Genomic DNA, 16547 nt, shown 5'->3' on the forward strand with positions numbered 1-16547 from the left:
ATGCCTTAGCTGCACGGCTTCTATTTTGTTTCTGTCCAGAAATTCTTGCTATTCTTCAACTGTTCACACAGTTCTGATTTTATACATCTGCCCACGAGCACAAGTTTGTGAGCACAGGTACAGCCTGTGCGTAACACGTTGCCAGCACACAGCAACATCCAAGTGCTGAAATTGCTTCTGTGAAGTCGTGGATATTCTGGGCTGTTGGCTTTCATTGGTCTTTTTTAAAGCACTCCAGTACTTTTGCAAAGAAAATGATAAAGAACTACACAGACTTCAAAGAAAATTTAAACAAAAAATGACCGGAACAAAGGTTTGATTTGGGATTTCCAAATGTTGCAGTATCCCTTTAATGGTGACAGGACATTTTTCAAGATGCAGATACCCAACTCTCAGATCCTCCTGACAGGATTAGGGAGCCACTGAATTTTAAAAGGCATTTCTTTGTAACTGGCTGGTTAGTTCCTAGAAGTTACCAAAATATTTGACTGTTATAAGGAGTTTTGCCTGCTGGCATCAAAAGCTTAGAAAATCAAAGCTGCACCCAGCTTCCCAATGAGAGGGGCCTGACATGAAGCACAGCTGAGCAGCCACAACCCAAGGTGTGTGATCTTGGATAGCTCAAGTCCTGTGTGAACAAATGTCAGTTTTTATACTACTTAAGGAAAAAAGAGTGTTTCCTGCCCATCTTCCCCAAAGACTTCAATGGAAATAACTAATTTCTGGCATTGATCCTCCCTCCCAGCCTCCCCTTCTCCATTCTCCATGTGAGCTGCCTGTGCAAACATCCTTCTCAGCAGCAACACACCCTCCCTGCACACCTGCAGTGCACTCCTAGCATGTATTGCTGGTTCTTATTTACAGTCCCTCTGGAAACCTTCCTGTGCCCAGCACCTCTGCCAGGTGAGTCCCTTCCTGCCTCTGTCACTGTAACTTTCCTTCCAAGACCTCTGGCACTTTCTCAAGACACTTGACACTCTCACCTGTTCAAAGCCAGGCTGAATCCACTTGTCTCTACCTCTACTTCTGCTCTTTGCCATGCTCCTCTGTTCTAATTTCCCCTAAATTTCAGCTTTTGTCTTCATCTCTGTTCCACTAAGAATTCCTTTTTCCTGCCTTTCTTCATTAAAGCCACTCCAGGAAACCCACTGCTCCCACCACTGTTTTGCAATATGAAGATTACCAGGCCTTGTACCTGCTGGGAAGCCAGGGAGGCTGGGGAGAGGACACCTCACTCCCATTGAGTCAGAGATGTACTTCAAAACAATTTGTATTTGCTTCAGGGCTATGCACTCTCACTGCAAAGAAAGCAATTTGGGGTAAAAGCCAACTTGGAGCAAGATTTGTGTCCTCTTGAAGGGGTGAACAACAGCGAACAATGCCACAATGGCCTTGCACAGGTTATTTAACAACCTGCTAAAATAGAGTCACTTCCTTCAGATCCTGCTGGTTTTTGAAACTTAAAGGATATGATGAGTAGGTGCCCTGTTTATTAACCAAGGATAAAACTGTCACTCCCAACAAAGAGGTGGCACAGAAACCTCCCCCAGCCTTTCCCTCAGGTTGGTCCTACAGCCAGATGAACATCTCAATGTTCAGATCAATGTCCCACCCCAGACTCTCCATTCCAAGGAATTCTTGCATGGTATCAAGTCACTGACTGCCCATAACAGAAGATAATTTCATACACAACTTCTGCACAGCTTTGTCAATTCAGCTGTGGGCAGCAGAACCAGCCCAGTGCCATCAATTCCCCAGGATCAGGCATCCACCCCAGGTGTGCACAGAGAGGTGATAAGCAGAGGGTTACCAGAAATACTGGTACAAAGGTCTGTAAAGTGCAATATGTTTCTGTGCAAAAGGGAAGGTGTTTTATCAAAGTTTAACAGGCAGACAAAAGACACAGAAGGGACACATCTGTGGGAAGCATATGAGTAAATCCCACTAAAAATAACCAACATTTGAAAGTCTCATTACTTCATGTTTACCTCTTGTTTCAACGACTCTGACACGGAGATCCCGTCAGTTGTTGTTTGTCAGAAGGGAATACGAGGGAGAGACTATGACAGATCATAGTCACAAAGAACTGCTCAGTTAAAAAGAGAATCGAGTATCCTTACCCTTGTTCTGTCCTCAATTTCATAGATGCGAAGCTGCATGGGAACATTAAAGCTATGCAGGATATTTCCACCAAACACCAGAGAATCTACTGGAGTATAAACCGCGTGTATCCACCCTAGAGAGGGAAAGCAAAGAACTGAGAATGCCTCGTGCTATGTAGCATTACAGAGCAATTTATAATCAAATGTTAACAACCCCCTGAATCCCACTGTGCTGGGGATGAGAGGTTAAAGCAGTGAGAGGTTAAATGGGATGCTCACAGCCACACTTCAGGACTAGTCATAGCAGAAAGGCACCTGTGGTGTGCAGTCTTACAACCCTCTGGAAATCAGTTCTTCTATTTATTCACCCAACACTTACAGTGTTTACTGAGCACACTCAAGTTTATGACTCAACCACGTCCATGACTAAGAAGTAAATTCAGTCTGTTCCATACACTTGGCTCTCAGACTGGCACCTCCAGCATGGCTGCAAACCATGTCAGCAGTGGTGGTGGGCCAAGGGTTGTGGAACTGGACTGAGGCACACCAAACTTCCTTCACACCAGCACCAGAACACACCTTCAGACATAAAAGATTCAAATTATGACCAGCCCTCCTTCAGAGCTGAAAGTTTCATCACCTAGGATCAACTTCCTGAAGGAACTGAGAAATTGTTTTCACTTCAAACTTCAAGTTAAGGGATTTAACATTTCTGGTACTGGAGCTGATGAAACTGTTCTGACCCAATCCTGCAAGGGATTGAATTAATTTCACAGGCTCCAAAGAATCTTCTATCACAACGAAAATCCAGGCACAGCAATTCAGGCAGCCACACACCAGCTCTTCTGCCTCTGCATTGTTTGCTTGGTCTGTCAGGAGCTGAAGCTCTGGCTATGCAAGACTGTAGCCTCTGATCTCTGCAGTGAAAAAGGAATTGATCCTGCTAATGATCTGGGACCCACAGAGACCTGACACTTTTTTCCCTCTTCTTTTTTAATGAAAAGCATTACAATTTATAAACCAGCAGACAGCAAAGCAACATGGGGGGCAGTCAATTTTCTCCTGACTGTGCAGTACTTTCCATTAAAGCTGTGGCAGCTTTCCCTCACTTCCAGATCAGTGCGGGAACAGGAAAATGCCATTCAGCCTAGAGGGTTTTCCAGCCAGCAGCCACAAAAGTGCTCCTCCACAACAATTTTTCAACCATAAAGGCCTGCAAAGATCTGTCTGGGAAGTCCTTGAGCCACAGCAGATGGCAGGACTGGAGCTTTCATGTAAGGGCGTGCTGGTGGAAGAGTGATAGGAAGGAAAAGAAATCAGCACTAGAATTTTCTCCCAGGAAACACAAGCCCATCACTCTGGAAGGAACCTCTGGAGGTCCAGCCCCCATGACCACCCAGAGCCAGCTGCACAGAACTGTGTCCAGATGGCTCCTTGGTATCTCCTGGGATGAAGACTCCACAGCCCCTCTGGGCAGCCTGTTCCAGGTTTCAGTCAATTTACAGGTCTGACTCCACATACTAAATGTGATGCATATAAAACAGTGGGTGGCTCATGGCTCTGGCAGCTCCCGGACTTATTCCATCTTTCCTTCTCTGGTCAGTATAATTTCAGTTACAGTGATCCAGACTGTTTATTACTTCTAAATCAAGATCATCTAGAGAGGAATTTTTTTTTTCATGTAAGGGTAGGGTGGCAGCTGCACACATCAACACTATAAATACTTCACAGCTGAAGTAGTTCAGCACCTCACACAAAATACATCAGTCTGTACTAAGAGCAAACTACTAGAAAAAGAAATGATCCTCATCCTAATCTTTGGGAAGGAAAACAGATCCAAGGTCAGGGAAGTTGGGGCCACTGCTCCCACTGGGTAAACAAAGATTTCTGTGGTTGGGGGAAAGAATGGAAACCATGCACTGAGCCAAATCTGGGTCCCCAGAACCAACTTATTGGCTGGGTGCTGAAACACAGGGTTTGTTTGCGTGATAATCCACCTTAATTTTCAGGTTTAGAGATGAACAAACTGAAACCTGAAAAAGTGAAATGACTTTCATAGTCCCACAATTAAGTGGTGGCAGAAAACAGCTCAGAACCAGGCAGTTACCAGCAGAACACTGAGGAGTCCTCAGCACCACTTCCCACAGCAGTTCTCTCAGCACAGGTGCCAATGTCCAACCTTAGTGGAGCTGTTATTTTAGTGAAATTATCAACATCATTCAAAATACAATTTGTTATCAAATATTTACAACTTAATTAAAAGGAGTAACTGAGCTGATTCTTGTCTTATTTGAAAGGTTAAAAGGAGACATCCCTTCCTTTAATAATCAATAAAATTAAATCCCGTCAATGCAGTTGTTCTTTGGGTGGGTGCTTCCACTGAAACAACACAGTAGCCTTCCCCTACAAATTGTATTTCCTCAGTGAAATTGTTTCATTGCCCTTTGGGTCTCTCATCACACCTTCCCTGACTTCACAACTCTACCCCCATGCCAAGAGTTTTTGTGTTAATAACTGCTAGACTTTCTTGGTAGTAGTCCCAGTATTTTTGGGAGAAATCCTCCTGTGGAAGGATCTATCACTGGCTTGAGCCAATGCTCCAACAAATGGTGCTCCAGACATGACAAACCCACAACAGAACACAAATATAGTTTCAAACATCTATTCTTGCAGAGCTGGTACAGTACCAACTGAAAATCTTCTCTAAAGTATCTGAAACAACCTCTGGTTCTGTGGAATAGGTCTTTAATTCCTTACTTGCATTTATAATCCAGGACTAAACATCTTACAAGCAATTAGTACCTTCAGCTCCCAGCTGCTGAATTAACTGACCACTAAGTCCTTCAAGATGTAAATATTTCTAATAACAAGACTGAAAATGTTGCTGTTAATGACACAGTTTTCAGTAGAAACACCCTTTAATAACACAGCACTAAAATCCATCAGGATTGGGAAAACAAAAATAAACAAGAGACCAAACAACAAAACCATCAACTATAAAGTCCTGGGAAGTCAAGTTGCTACCCCTGCCAAGGCAGGGATGATTTCCAAGCACAGCTCTGAGATAGGTAGAGATGATGCCTGTGGGTACCATCCCCTCGCTGCTGAAGTGCTGAGTTGGGCACACAGCTCAGTCCTGGGGAATCCCAGATTCCCTGCAGCTCATGTGCTCCCACAGGCAGCATCCAGCTCAGCCCCTCTGCAGGACACAGCCTGTCAGAGGAGTCACCTGCGCATAAAATAGATTTTGGCCACTCAGCTGTGCAGCATTTCAGTCACACTGCATCCCAAAATAGCTTCCACTTGCCTGAGGAACGTACGTGCATAACTGAAACTGCAGAGACGTGAGCACCAAGGGGTGGATTCCAGGGACACAGGACAGAACGGGCAAGGTTAGACAAAAAAGATGGGAAAACTGACAAGGTACAAAATCCCAGCAAGACTGGCACAGATGTTACAGAGGAAAAAAAGCCGACATGAAAATCTCTTGTTCTAATATTAACCAGACTGTGTATGGAGAAAAACTGGAGGTCAGCAGCAGAAAAGTAGAAGTAGGAGGAAAGAGAGATGAGCAGAAAACAGGAAACAGTTCCCATCAGGGTAATGTATTGTGGAAATGAGCTCTGAGAAAAGAGAAGCTTGGATGGCACATTCAATCCATTCCCACAGCTTAGCTACAGCACGACTCAGAAATAAACTGAGGAGGATGAATGTTCATTGTGACCATTTGCAAACAAAAACACCCATCTTGTCAGCTCCCCAACTACCACGGTTTTTAAAGGGGAACACAAACCTCCAGAACAGGAGGTGCTGCACAGATGGATAAGAAAAAAGGACAGCCAAGGGATTTGCTTTAATGTCATCCACCACACCCTTGCCTCACCTTCACCTGTGCTGTTACATTTTGCTGGATGAACTGAAGGTCTGGTGACATTTTAGATCGTGTCACCTGGGCAGAACAGCCTGGCATGTCTGTTTCTGTGTGTCTGACTTCCAGCTCTCTCAGCACAAACTTGCCACTCCAATCCCAACACCTCTGGAGTGAGTTCATCAGTTCTCTCCTCAGTGACTGCTTTGAGCTGCTCACACAAACCCTGCAACTGCAGCACAACCCTCTGCCTTCCTTGGCTTTGTGCAAGACAGGAGATAACATCTCACCTCTTGGTAATTGTCTCAAAAACAGAAAAAAATGCTAAAAATTTAATTTCATCCTTAACGTTAAAAAAACCCACTGGAATAATATCAGAACAACTGGAATAAGGACTGAGAGTCAAAGGTCAGCGGAACAAGAAATTGTTAATTTTTGTCTGAAAGCCACAAACAAAAGCACCTGCTAAATATTACCTAAAGCTACAATTAAATTCTACAGATGAGAGGAGGACATTGACTGTGTGGCTTTGAGGACCAGTGATGAACTAGGAAGATTCTTCCCCGTGGGTGAAGCCACTGCCCAGTCCTGCCCACCACAGGCTCAGGCACGTGGGATAAATGGATTTGGGAGTACAGACACTGCACAGTCACTGCTCACAGCCCTCATGTCAAGCCTCAATAAGAAGTCCTTCCACTTATTGTTTTTCTGAAGTTGATGGTTTTTATTTCAGCTCCTGGCAATCAATAAGTGCTTTTTCCTTCCCAAAACAATCCTAGTGTATGAAGCCAAGCCAACAGTGAGCAGGAATTCTATTCAGGAGACTCAGAAATGCTCTCAGCTGATTCACAGTTATGAATTATTCCACCACTCCTAAGATACACTCGAATATTTAGATGTTATCATCTCTAGTAAATCAAGAAGGTAAAATTAACAGTAACAAACATTTTTTCTGAACAGTTAAAAGAAAGATATGATCTCATTATCTTTTGAATTTTATAAAACAAGTATTATTAAACATTGCAAACTTGTTGGAAGGTTTCAGTGGGCTGCAAATTCCTACTCAAGGATGCAATCATCCATCTGAGAATAATGAAAAAGAATATTAACTTACAAAGCTATGGGGCAAACAGCCTACAAGCTCCAAGCCAAAAGCATGCTGCATCTGTTTCCATTAGTAACTAAACTGATATTTTGCCTTGTGATATAGAAGTCACCACAGATTTTCCTGCAATTCTACAGCAACTTCGTGTGGAAAAGATGAAATAAATATGTCTCAAAAATAAAAAGTGACTAAAGAGAAAACCCGAGAGTGGGCACTGCTAGCAAATCTCAAAAGAATGACTGCATCATAACAGTGCCCACAACCAAATCTATTAAAGAAAGATCATGTTTACATTTTTAAAGTTAAAAATTTACTAATTCTGCCCCAGTATTACAAGTAATACAGCAACTCTCAATCTTAAATTGTTTTTAAGAATGAGGCAGAGCTTGGCATTAGGTACAGAACCAAAAATCCAACATCCTGCTGTCACCTTCCATCTGAAAGCAGACACTCAAGGCAAAAAGCCTCTCCTCTTTGATCCTCTCCACCAATATTCTTCATGTGGTCCCTGAGGTTCCAGGCATAGAGATTCCATTAATGTCAGTGGAAGCTCACAGAATGGGAAAAGCTAAACAGCAACCAAAAATAGCCAGGCAGCTCTGCAGCCCTAGCACAACACCCTGCAAAAAAAATGTACCAGCCAGATTTTAATAGCCTGTCATTCTCCCTGCTGTAAGGGCTACGTGCCACCTTCTGGCCCCATCACACAATAATCCATCAAACTCTCACTGGCACAGCAGAGGTGACCCAGGACCACACACTCCTAATAGGCAAAATCCCACTGATAACCACTGAGACAGCATCTGAAACACTTTGAATCCCTGCAAATAGCTGCCTGCAGTCCACACAGAACATCTCTTTCTGTCCACTCTCCTTCCCAAAAACATTCATCTGAGAAAGGTCATTATTTCTGCTTTTGACTGGAGACAAGAACTCTGGAGGACTCTCAGGTTACCACAATAATTAAGAGAGACTTTAACAGCATGTTTCCATGCCAAAGGCCCTGAAGTGCAGTACAGAGAACATAAGAAAAATAAAGTAAAACAAACAGCTTACTCCTCATGGAACACTGCCAGCTCCCAGGTGAAACACAACTGTTATAAAATTGCATGCAGCAACATGAGAAGTTTGAAGAAGAACCAGAAAGGAACATCATCCAGTTGATAGCAGGTTACCCTGTCTGGATTTTGATTGAAGGAATGTTGAATAAATCAGCACTGCAGAAGAATTCTGTGGTATCTAATGGCAGCCCAACTTCTCACCTCTTCCATGGACTCACATGAAAGCTATAGATTTGAAAAGCCTTCGGTAAGATCAGAAGACCCAACTCAAGCCCACAGCTGCTCATGAGTCCCCTGCCTCTGACCAGTGACAGAAGCTCAGAAAAAGGCTGTAAGAAAGAGAGGATCATAGAGCAACCCTTGGCAGCATCAGCCATCTCCTCCAAAAGGAACCAAAACCACGATATTTGCAAATTTTCTGAGACCAATCACTGCAAACCCTGGAAGCAACTTGTATCCACAACAAGTGTGACTGCTTCTGTATGCACCAATTTTACATGTGCAAACTCCCCTGAAGTACAAGTTTCTATACCAGATATATACACACTTGCATGAAAGAAAAGGTCATTTTCTGAAAGAGAGGCCTGACAAAAAACTGAGAGAAAAGCGAACACGTTTAACTTATTTCAAATTATGGCAAAACATCTTGCTTGTAGAGGACAGCAAGCAGGAGAAGAAAGACAATATCTATGTCAGAGGTCCATCACTCAATCAAAATTACATATTCAGCAAGGCTAAGACTTAAAAGAGCAAGTGGATTGAAAAAAAAAGATTAATTTTTGTGTATGCTTAGTTTTGAGATTGCAACAGTGATGTTTAGGAGAACATGAGAGGAACTAATGTGGTGTCCAGAGACCAAGAGAGAGGGAAATCAATGAATGCACTTGAGAAAACAAGTGCAAGGAGAGAAGCAAAAGACAGTGTAGAGAGAATAAAGACTGGAGTGAAGGGTGAAGGGCAAGAGAAGGCGAGAGAAAGGTTCCAGTGAAGTTGTGCAGTGATGTAAAAGGAGAAAGTATTTATAAAGGGAGAAGCACTGAAGATACAAAACCTGGTTAACTGGCATTAACTTAGGGAGTTGTGTTTCAAAAGGGCTGTAGAGGAACATGAACTCTGTTACACAATGTAACAGTGCAGTTGGCCTGTAGAAGCCAAAACATGTGTCCACAGAAATCCTGAGCTGCAGAAATCTGAGGGATGCTGCCCAAACACTGATTCTGTGTGTCCCAGCACAGTGATGGGAGAAACCTTAATTACTACTCCATAGCACCACCACAGCAGACTCCAAACACTTCACACATCCCCCCTGAAGAGGTGTCACATGGTGCAGAAGAAAACTACAGCAATAAAATAGCACTGGACAAGCTCTAGATTTGACTGTGACTGGTAACATTTTGTTGTTTACCTACTGAAACAATAACTGAGCACTGAAATGATGCTTTTTCTCTGCATCATCACAGTTTCCAATTGAAGGACACTTTATAAAGAATTTCCCTTTTATTTGGCATGTGCGTCAGACAGGCAGCATCCCCTGTCCACTCTCCCAGACTGAGATGTGTTACCTTAACCAGATTTCAACTGTGGTGAATGTTTACCATATGAAAACTTTACATATTAAACTCTGCCCATGGTAACATACACAGTGTAAATATCCTGGGGCCACAGCACTTTTTCTGTATAAGGAAAAGTTTGTGCCCATCCTAGAAAAACAACAGTTTTGAGTTCTACAGAAAAAAGTTTCAAAAATCATTTCCCGACACTGATAGTTCCTCCCCTCTTGAAGCTTCAGCTGGTCAAACATGTTGAATCTAATCTGGCCATAAACCTCCATGGAAACACCAGGGTACAGCTGGGCTCCTACAAGAGTATTCCTCAGATTCCCAGTTTACTCTCCCCCTCCTCAAATTTAGGAGGAACTCCTAAAAAGCTGAAAAATGCACCTTGGCCCATAACAACTCACTTTGCTGGCAATAGTGGACTCAATTCCTCCTTGATGCCACAGCTGGGATCACACTCTCAGCGCTCTGCAGGGCATACAACCACCAGTAAAAATCTACTGGCTTAAACTTAATCCTGAAAGGATGATGGCAGTGATGCAGAGGAAAATACCCTGAGGCCCTGGTGAGCACTATAATTATGCCTTCCCTAAGAATGATCCCCATTCTTGTCCAAGTGGTTTGTACTTTCGGGGATTTACTGGATCTACTGCTGATCCCAGATTCTCAGACAAACCTTCCATTTCCCAGCAATCTGTGATTTCACTGCCTCACTTTTCTTCTTACAGTCTTCTCCACCTACATCACCCTCACAGTGCTATGGTAGAAATGCATTTCTCCCAAAAATTACTTGAAAGCAGGAGCAGAGCAGGGTATTTTATGTGAAAGGTCCCTTGCTGAAATCCCCATTCACAGCTGAGCACTAATTCCTCTACACTTTCTGTGACCAAACCTGTAATTAGAAGGTATTTCCTCATGGATGAGTTGAGGCTGGTCAAGGGTTTATCAGGCTCAATTGAAAATACAGGACACGCTGGTTTTACAGACACCCATAAACAGAATCTAAACACTAAGAACACTTCTAAAGCACATAAAAACCACTTTCAAACATTAACTAACATGATATGTGCACAAACCAGAGCAAAGAGGTCACAGGAATTGACCTGTTTTACACAGCTGTGCTCAATTCACTGACCTGGAACAGCCTTTAATTAGGCATTTCCATACTCTTAAAACAAAGGCAGAAATAATGCCCTTTCACACAAATAAGAGATTTGCAAATAAGTTTCCTAAATAAAATACAGTAGAGCAAAAACTCTTGACTCTATGAGGTGCTTACAGAGAAATTATTCATAAATGCCTTTCAAATCTGGCATGGAGCCTAAAATGTCTGAGGTATTGGCATTTCTGTACTTGGGGCTTTCCTAAGAAAACAGAAACTACAGTCAAAAACCCATTTGGAATCACTTTGTGTCAGCCACCATGTTACAGCTGTGTCCTGTCCAAGCTCCCACAACCTGCAGTGTTCCAGCTGCTGAACATGACTAAACTGACATACAAGAAAGTCTTACTTGTAGGAGGCTTTTCACAGGAGGATGGAGATAAATAGAAGATGCAGTAATGGGATCTAAGCAAACAGCACAGCCACACTCAAACACCCAGTTCAAACACTAACGGCACATTCTGACCTGTTTCAAGGAAAGATCTAATTCCTTTAACAGATTAACTCCTCCACCCTCAAAGCCATTTAGCCTGTCATCTCCCAGGTTGATTCTTAACAAATACTTACAAAGGTGCACATTTGTGGCCTTAACTGATCCTAACAACACTCCTCAGATGACAAGAACATTTTCCCTGTCTCTGCATGACCTGCATTCTCTCTGTCTAAAGGGTTAAAAAATAATAATCTGATCTCCACAGAGTAATTCATTCCAGAGCTGAAAAACTACCAGCCTGCCTTTCTGTCGTGTAGAAGGTCTACCTATATTTATTTCCCTGGTAAGATCCAACAGAGGCAATGTGTTAAATTATTATAAACTTACGGTCCCATGGAAAGCAAAGTCTGATATCATCTTAAATAAGGGCTGTTACACATTCCACCATCCTTAATCCAATTTAGGCAGGAGCAGAAAGGGCTGAAGCATCAGCCTTCAAAGCAGCAACTATTTGGTGGCTTTGCTAGATGAGCCTGGATCATGCAACACAACTACTGAGGTGGGCAGCAGTGTAAAATTGAGTGTGGCTGGGCTGCTGGAAGATGTCCAGATTCAGCACCATCTCTGAAATTCTGAAGAGTTATAACAATGAAGCTGTCTCCCCAAGAAGCAACCTGAGGGAGCACAGCACCCACTCTCCCATGGACTGGAATCTCTCTTGAGGTCCACCAGAGAGCTAAGACCCACCTCTGGCTACAGATAGAGGCAAAGAAGCAAGTTACTGAACTGCAGGTGAAATCTGCCAGAAGAGATCACAAAAAGAGAAAACTGTCTTTCCCAGAAAGCTAACAGCAGCAGTCAGTACAGCTCTGATGAGAAGTGGTGAACTGACAGCTCCAAAGGCCCAGCTCCTCTCTCCTTTCTCCCAGTACACACACATGATCACTGCACACACTTCCTCACAGTACATTTTCCATTGGTCTTAATTTCTGGAAAATGAAGCACATTTAGTCCCTGGCCTTTCTTCTGCCACAGCAAATAAAAAAGTCAGTATGGGATTTAGGTGTGAAGAATTATTTTACAGAGAACTGTTAGTAAAACACATTCCCAGTCATTCCAGAAGGTTAGTTAACAGGAATACCTGAAGGAATGAAGAACGTGTAGCCTTGTTTCAGCTCAATTCTTTGGCACCGTTCCACCCTGTCTCCCAGAAAGATATCACTCTGCTTTCCTGAGAGAACCCATTCTTCATAAAGTTCTAGATTCTGCAGAGTAGGTGGAATCAGCCAGAAGATCTAAAAACAAAATAAAGATTTAACTATTACCAACAGACAACAAAAAAAACCCAAACAGCTGAGAGACTCCACCAGGCTACCATGTGCTAGGCAAATGAGCTGCTTTCTGCATGAAGCACTTGTTTTCCAGGTGCTGTACACAGAAGCACACACAGACAGCAGCAGCAATTAGCCCACGTGCTGGAAGTGGCTGGGTAACTGTCACTTGTCATCTCTCTTCCAGAAATATCTTACTCAGAAGCTGCCTGTGGTTTACCTGCAGCTCAGAACAGCGTGTTGGTACAGTGGAGCTGTGCTGAGCTACAGAGAGGAATGGGATCTGTACCACTGACTGACTTCTGTTCCCACCATACACTGTCGACACTACAGCTGGGATAAACATCCTAGACCAGGAAAGATGGCAATACAGCTGTACATGCTGTGTATTTTAAGGCTTCTGTATCCTTGAATGTTTCAGTTCTGGCTTATTGTGCTGTACACAGCAAAGGAACGTGCAATCTCTAAAAGGAACAGAAGTTTTAGCTACAGGAGACTTGTGAGGGCACTCTGACCCAACAAGGGTACACACAGCCACATCTCACTGCAAGACACTTCTGGACCACACAGCAACAGTGAGCCTAAAAGCACCACCACCAGCAAATAACACATTTGGTATTTCAAATAAATCACTTGTTTGTTTCATAACCTGAGTGGTGTCCTTTTAGTTCAGCAAGCTCTGTGTATATCAACAAAGCTGCTGAAACAGTCTGATGCCCTCAAGGAAAAAAAAATATAGAGAAAGAAAAAAGAAAAGAAAGAAAAGAAAAGAAAAGAAAAGAAAAGAAAAGAAAAGAAAAGAAAAGAAAAGAAAAGAAAAGAAAAGAAAAGAAAAGAAAAGAAAAGAAAAGAAAAGGAAAGAAAAGAAAAGAAAAGAAAAGAAAAGAAAGAGCCCTCCCCTCTGTAAGAAGCCCAGAGAAATAAAAACAAATATCAGAAAAGGTTCACCTACCTTCCCCCCACGGAAAACGTGATACCACACTGAAGTGCCACCAAAATCAATATGAAAATCAGTGAAGCATCCTTTCACACTCATCAAACAGTACCTGCAAGCAGAGTGAAGGACAAAAAGGAATCAGTCTGAAACAGTATTTTTCACATCTTAATTTGCAGAGGTTAACTGCCTGTGCAATGCTGCTTCCACCAATTAAGTTTCTGCATTTACAGTACAGGAATTTGTCTCATGGAGGTAACAAGGTTTCTGCTGAAAAATGTGTATCTCCATGTCTGAGTTTGCTGTTCATACAAGAGGAATTAAAGCTTTCAGAGTTAGGGAATAGAAAAACATTAAAAGTTAGGCTGCTCAGAAATATTTCTTATGTCACTGCCAGTCCCTGGGGTGATCTGTTTAATGCTCTCCTTCATTGCTTCAGAGACACAACCTTCACCAAAAGTTGTACACAAATTGCTTCAAAGTTTCGAAAATTCTAATTTGCTTATAAATCCTCCTAAATGTTCTTTACCTACTTGCCACTCATTCCATTTTTGCAAAGATTAGGGGACAGAAACCTCATCTGGCAAACTAACTCCTTTTTGTTCACATTTCTAGGCATTCTGCATCAAAACACATAAAGGACCCAGCTGGCAGCCACACTAAGTATCAAATCCACTATTTTTTACGCCGTCTTGATACAGGATTTGAGCAGTTTAAAGTCTGCATTGCTGGAAAAGACACAAGAGCTGTGGTCTGGCTGCAGGAATCTCCAGCCTGCAGCCACCATCTGTAACTAATGGCCGAATCACAGCCGCCCTCCTCACTGTAGGCACCTTTGCAAACGCAGGAAACACACACCACTTAACCCACTAACCTCTTTTCCTTGTTCCGGTCTCCGATTCATGGCTTTTTTTTTTTTTTTTTTTTTTTTGTTTTGTTTGGTTTTTAAGGGGTGTTATGGAAAGGGTTGCCGGAAGGGGATTTGTTTTTTTTTTTAAAAAAAAAAAAATTACAAAAAAAAGGAAAGAAAAAAAAAAAAAAAAAAAAGGTTTGATTTAAGTGTGTCTTTTTCTGCTCACATTCAGGTAGGAGAAGCTCAGCAGTATGCAGCCGGCGTGCAGAAGTCCCTGTAGATGATAGGCTGGGAAGGACCTTACCATGTGTCTGCAGAAGGCTGGCAAATCAGAGCCACTCTGGGTCCATAAGAGCCGCTGCCTAGCAACCACATCCCGAGCCGGAGTTGACAGAATGATACGCAATGCTGTCATGAAGACAGTCAATTTGTGGGCTTCAAAAAAGGTCCTGCGCCTTCATCTCACAATTAAAACCTCTCCTTGTGCAATTACATGTCTCTCCTCTTGCCCACTCTGGATTTTTTTTAATTTTTTTTTTAATCCTTCAGAAGCAGGAAGAAGCTTTTGCTGCCCCTGGGGTATTTCAGATGCTTCAAAAATCACAGCTAGCCAAGAAGCTGTCTACACTCTCAATATGCTCCATTTCAAAATATGAGTCCTTCCCTCCCAAACACTTTTTTTTTTTAATTTCTCCTTTTATGTTTTCTCTACCAAGATGTTGTTGATTACAAGTCAGATAGAATTTAAAAACAATAAAAGAAGCCCAGAAAGGAAGTTGCCTTTCTTCCAGCCAAACTGCAAAAAGTCACAGATTGAATAATTATTGCTCATTAGGAAAAAAAAATCAGCATGGAAATTCTCAGCTTGTAAGCAGTGCTGACTGAGTATTAAAGGTTCATGTTGTTTCAAAGTAAAAAATTCAAATCCTTATGGAGTCAACTGAGTTTCCAAAGGGCCAGATATAAAATACATCACATATTAACAACAAAAATTTTGTGCTACCTACCAACAATCACCCACTGAATTAAGATATTCTGCAAGAGCAAACACGGCCTGGGCATTAGCTGGTTTTAACTATTCTTCAGTAGTCAATAACCTAAACCTGAACCAGTCAAACTGTTTATGTTCAGACAGGAAACAACAGGATTGAATCCTGTCAAATCAAAGCACTTAAAATTTAGTTTTGTGAGAAAACGCCAAAGCAGGTATAACTGTGAACACGCAACTCTTTCTTTTCCTTGTTTTTCCCCATTCTCCCCTCTGTTTTCTTGAAACTCCTCTAAACACAATCTTCACTCCAATAAAGGTGGTTTTAGTGAAAGAGTCACATATGGCGATTAATAAAAACCTGCAAAGCATTTGGAAAATAAACTGTTTTTCTTTCCATCCACAAACAAGCCATGCCTTAATTTATGCTGGTAATCTCCCAGGCCTGCTTTTGTCCAAACCCAACAGCTCCCGGCCGGCTCAGGAGCCTGCAGGAGGATCTTCCGCCATCCAGCTCTCTCCCTGGTTGCCAGAGTCTGGCACAATGCCTTTGCATTGACCTCTACAGCTTCCTCTTCCAATGTACACCGCAGTCACATGGTCCCAGCACACTCCATGCCACAGCTAATCTCAGGCACAGCCTCAGCCAGCTCCTTCTCATCACCAACAGCTGCTAATTTGGGGAACCACTCAACTTTTCAGGGTTTTCCATAACAACAGCGAGGAAAAAAAAAAAAGGAAAAGAGGGAAGAAAAAAAAAAAAAGCCATAACACAGCATCCATGTTGAAGGAAATCTAGGAACTACATCCCACTCTGTGCTGTGGCCACAGCACTCTGGGCCAGGGCAAGGTACAGTGGTTACAGGAACGCAATCCCACGTCAGGCATGGGGATACAACCTGACCAGAGTTACACCCTGAAAACACCAGCAGGGCAAAAGATGCCCCAAGTTGAATATTTTCACAAGTGCTACCACATCCAACCCCTGCACACTCCACTTTATCTCCCTGCACAGCCTCAGTCAGGGTTTTAAAACACGCAGCTGCTTGTAATCTGTTGGGGGAAGCTTCCCGATTGAAGAGTTTGGTTTGTGTTCTTCACAAGCCTGAAATTTGTCCAGTTAATGTATTGTTATTTTGGAGGAAAGATTTGTG

General features: G+C 42.6%; 1 protein-coding gene across 4 annotated transcripts in view; it reads right to left on the reverse strand.

Moving 5' to 3' along the window:
• Positions 1–16547, reverse strand: part of KDM2B (lysine demethylase 2B) — a 106001-nt gene that overhangs the window by 57216 nt on the left and 32238 nt on the right. For all 4 annotated transcript variants that reach the window (XM_015643703.2, XM_015643702.2, XM_015643704.1 and 1 more), the window contains 3 exons: positions 13571–13664; positions 12429–12582; positions 2121–2236 (listed from right to left, as the gene is read on the reverse strand). In XM_015643703.2, coding sequence (XP_015499189.1) covers positions 2121–2236; positions 12429–12582; positions 13571–13664 — 364 coding nt within the window. The remainder of the gene's footprint in view (positions 1–2120; positions 2237–12428; positions 12583–13570; positions 13665–16547) is intronic.

This window comes from Parus major, chromosome 15, assembly GCF_001522545.3.
Source record: "Parus major isolate Abel chromosome 15, Parus_major1.1, whole genome shotgun sequence".
NCBI lineage: Eukaryota > Metazoa > Chordata > Aves > Passeriformes > Paridae > Parus > Parus major.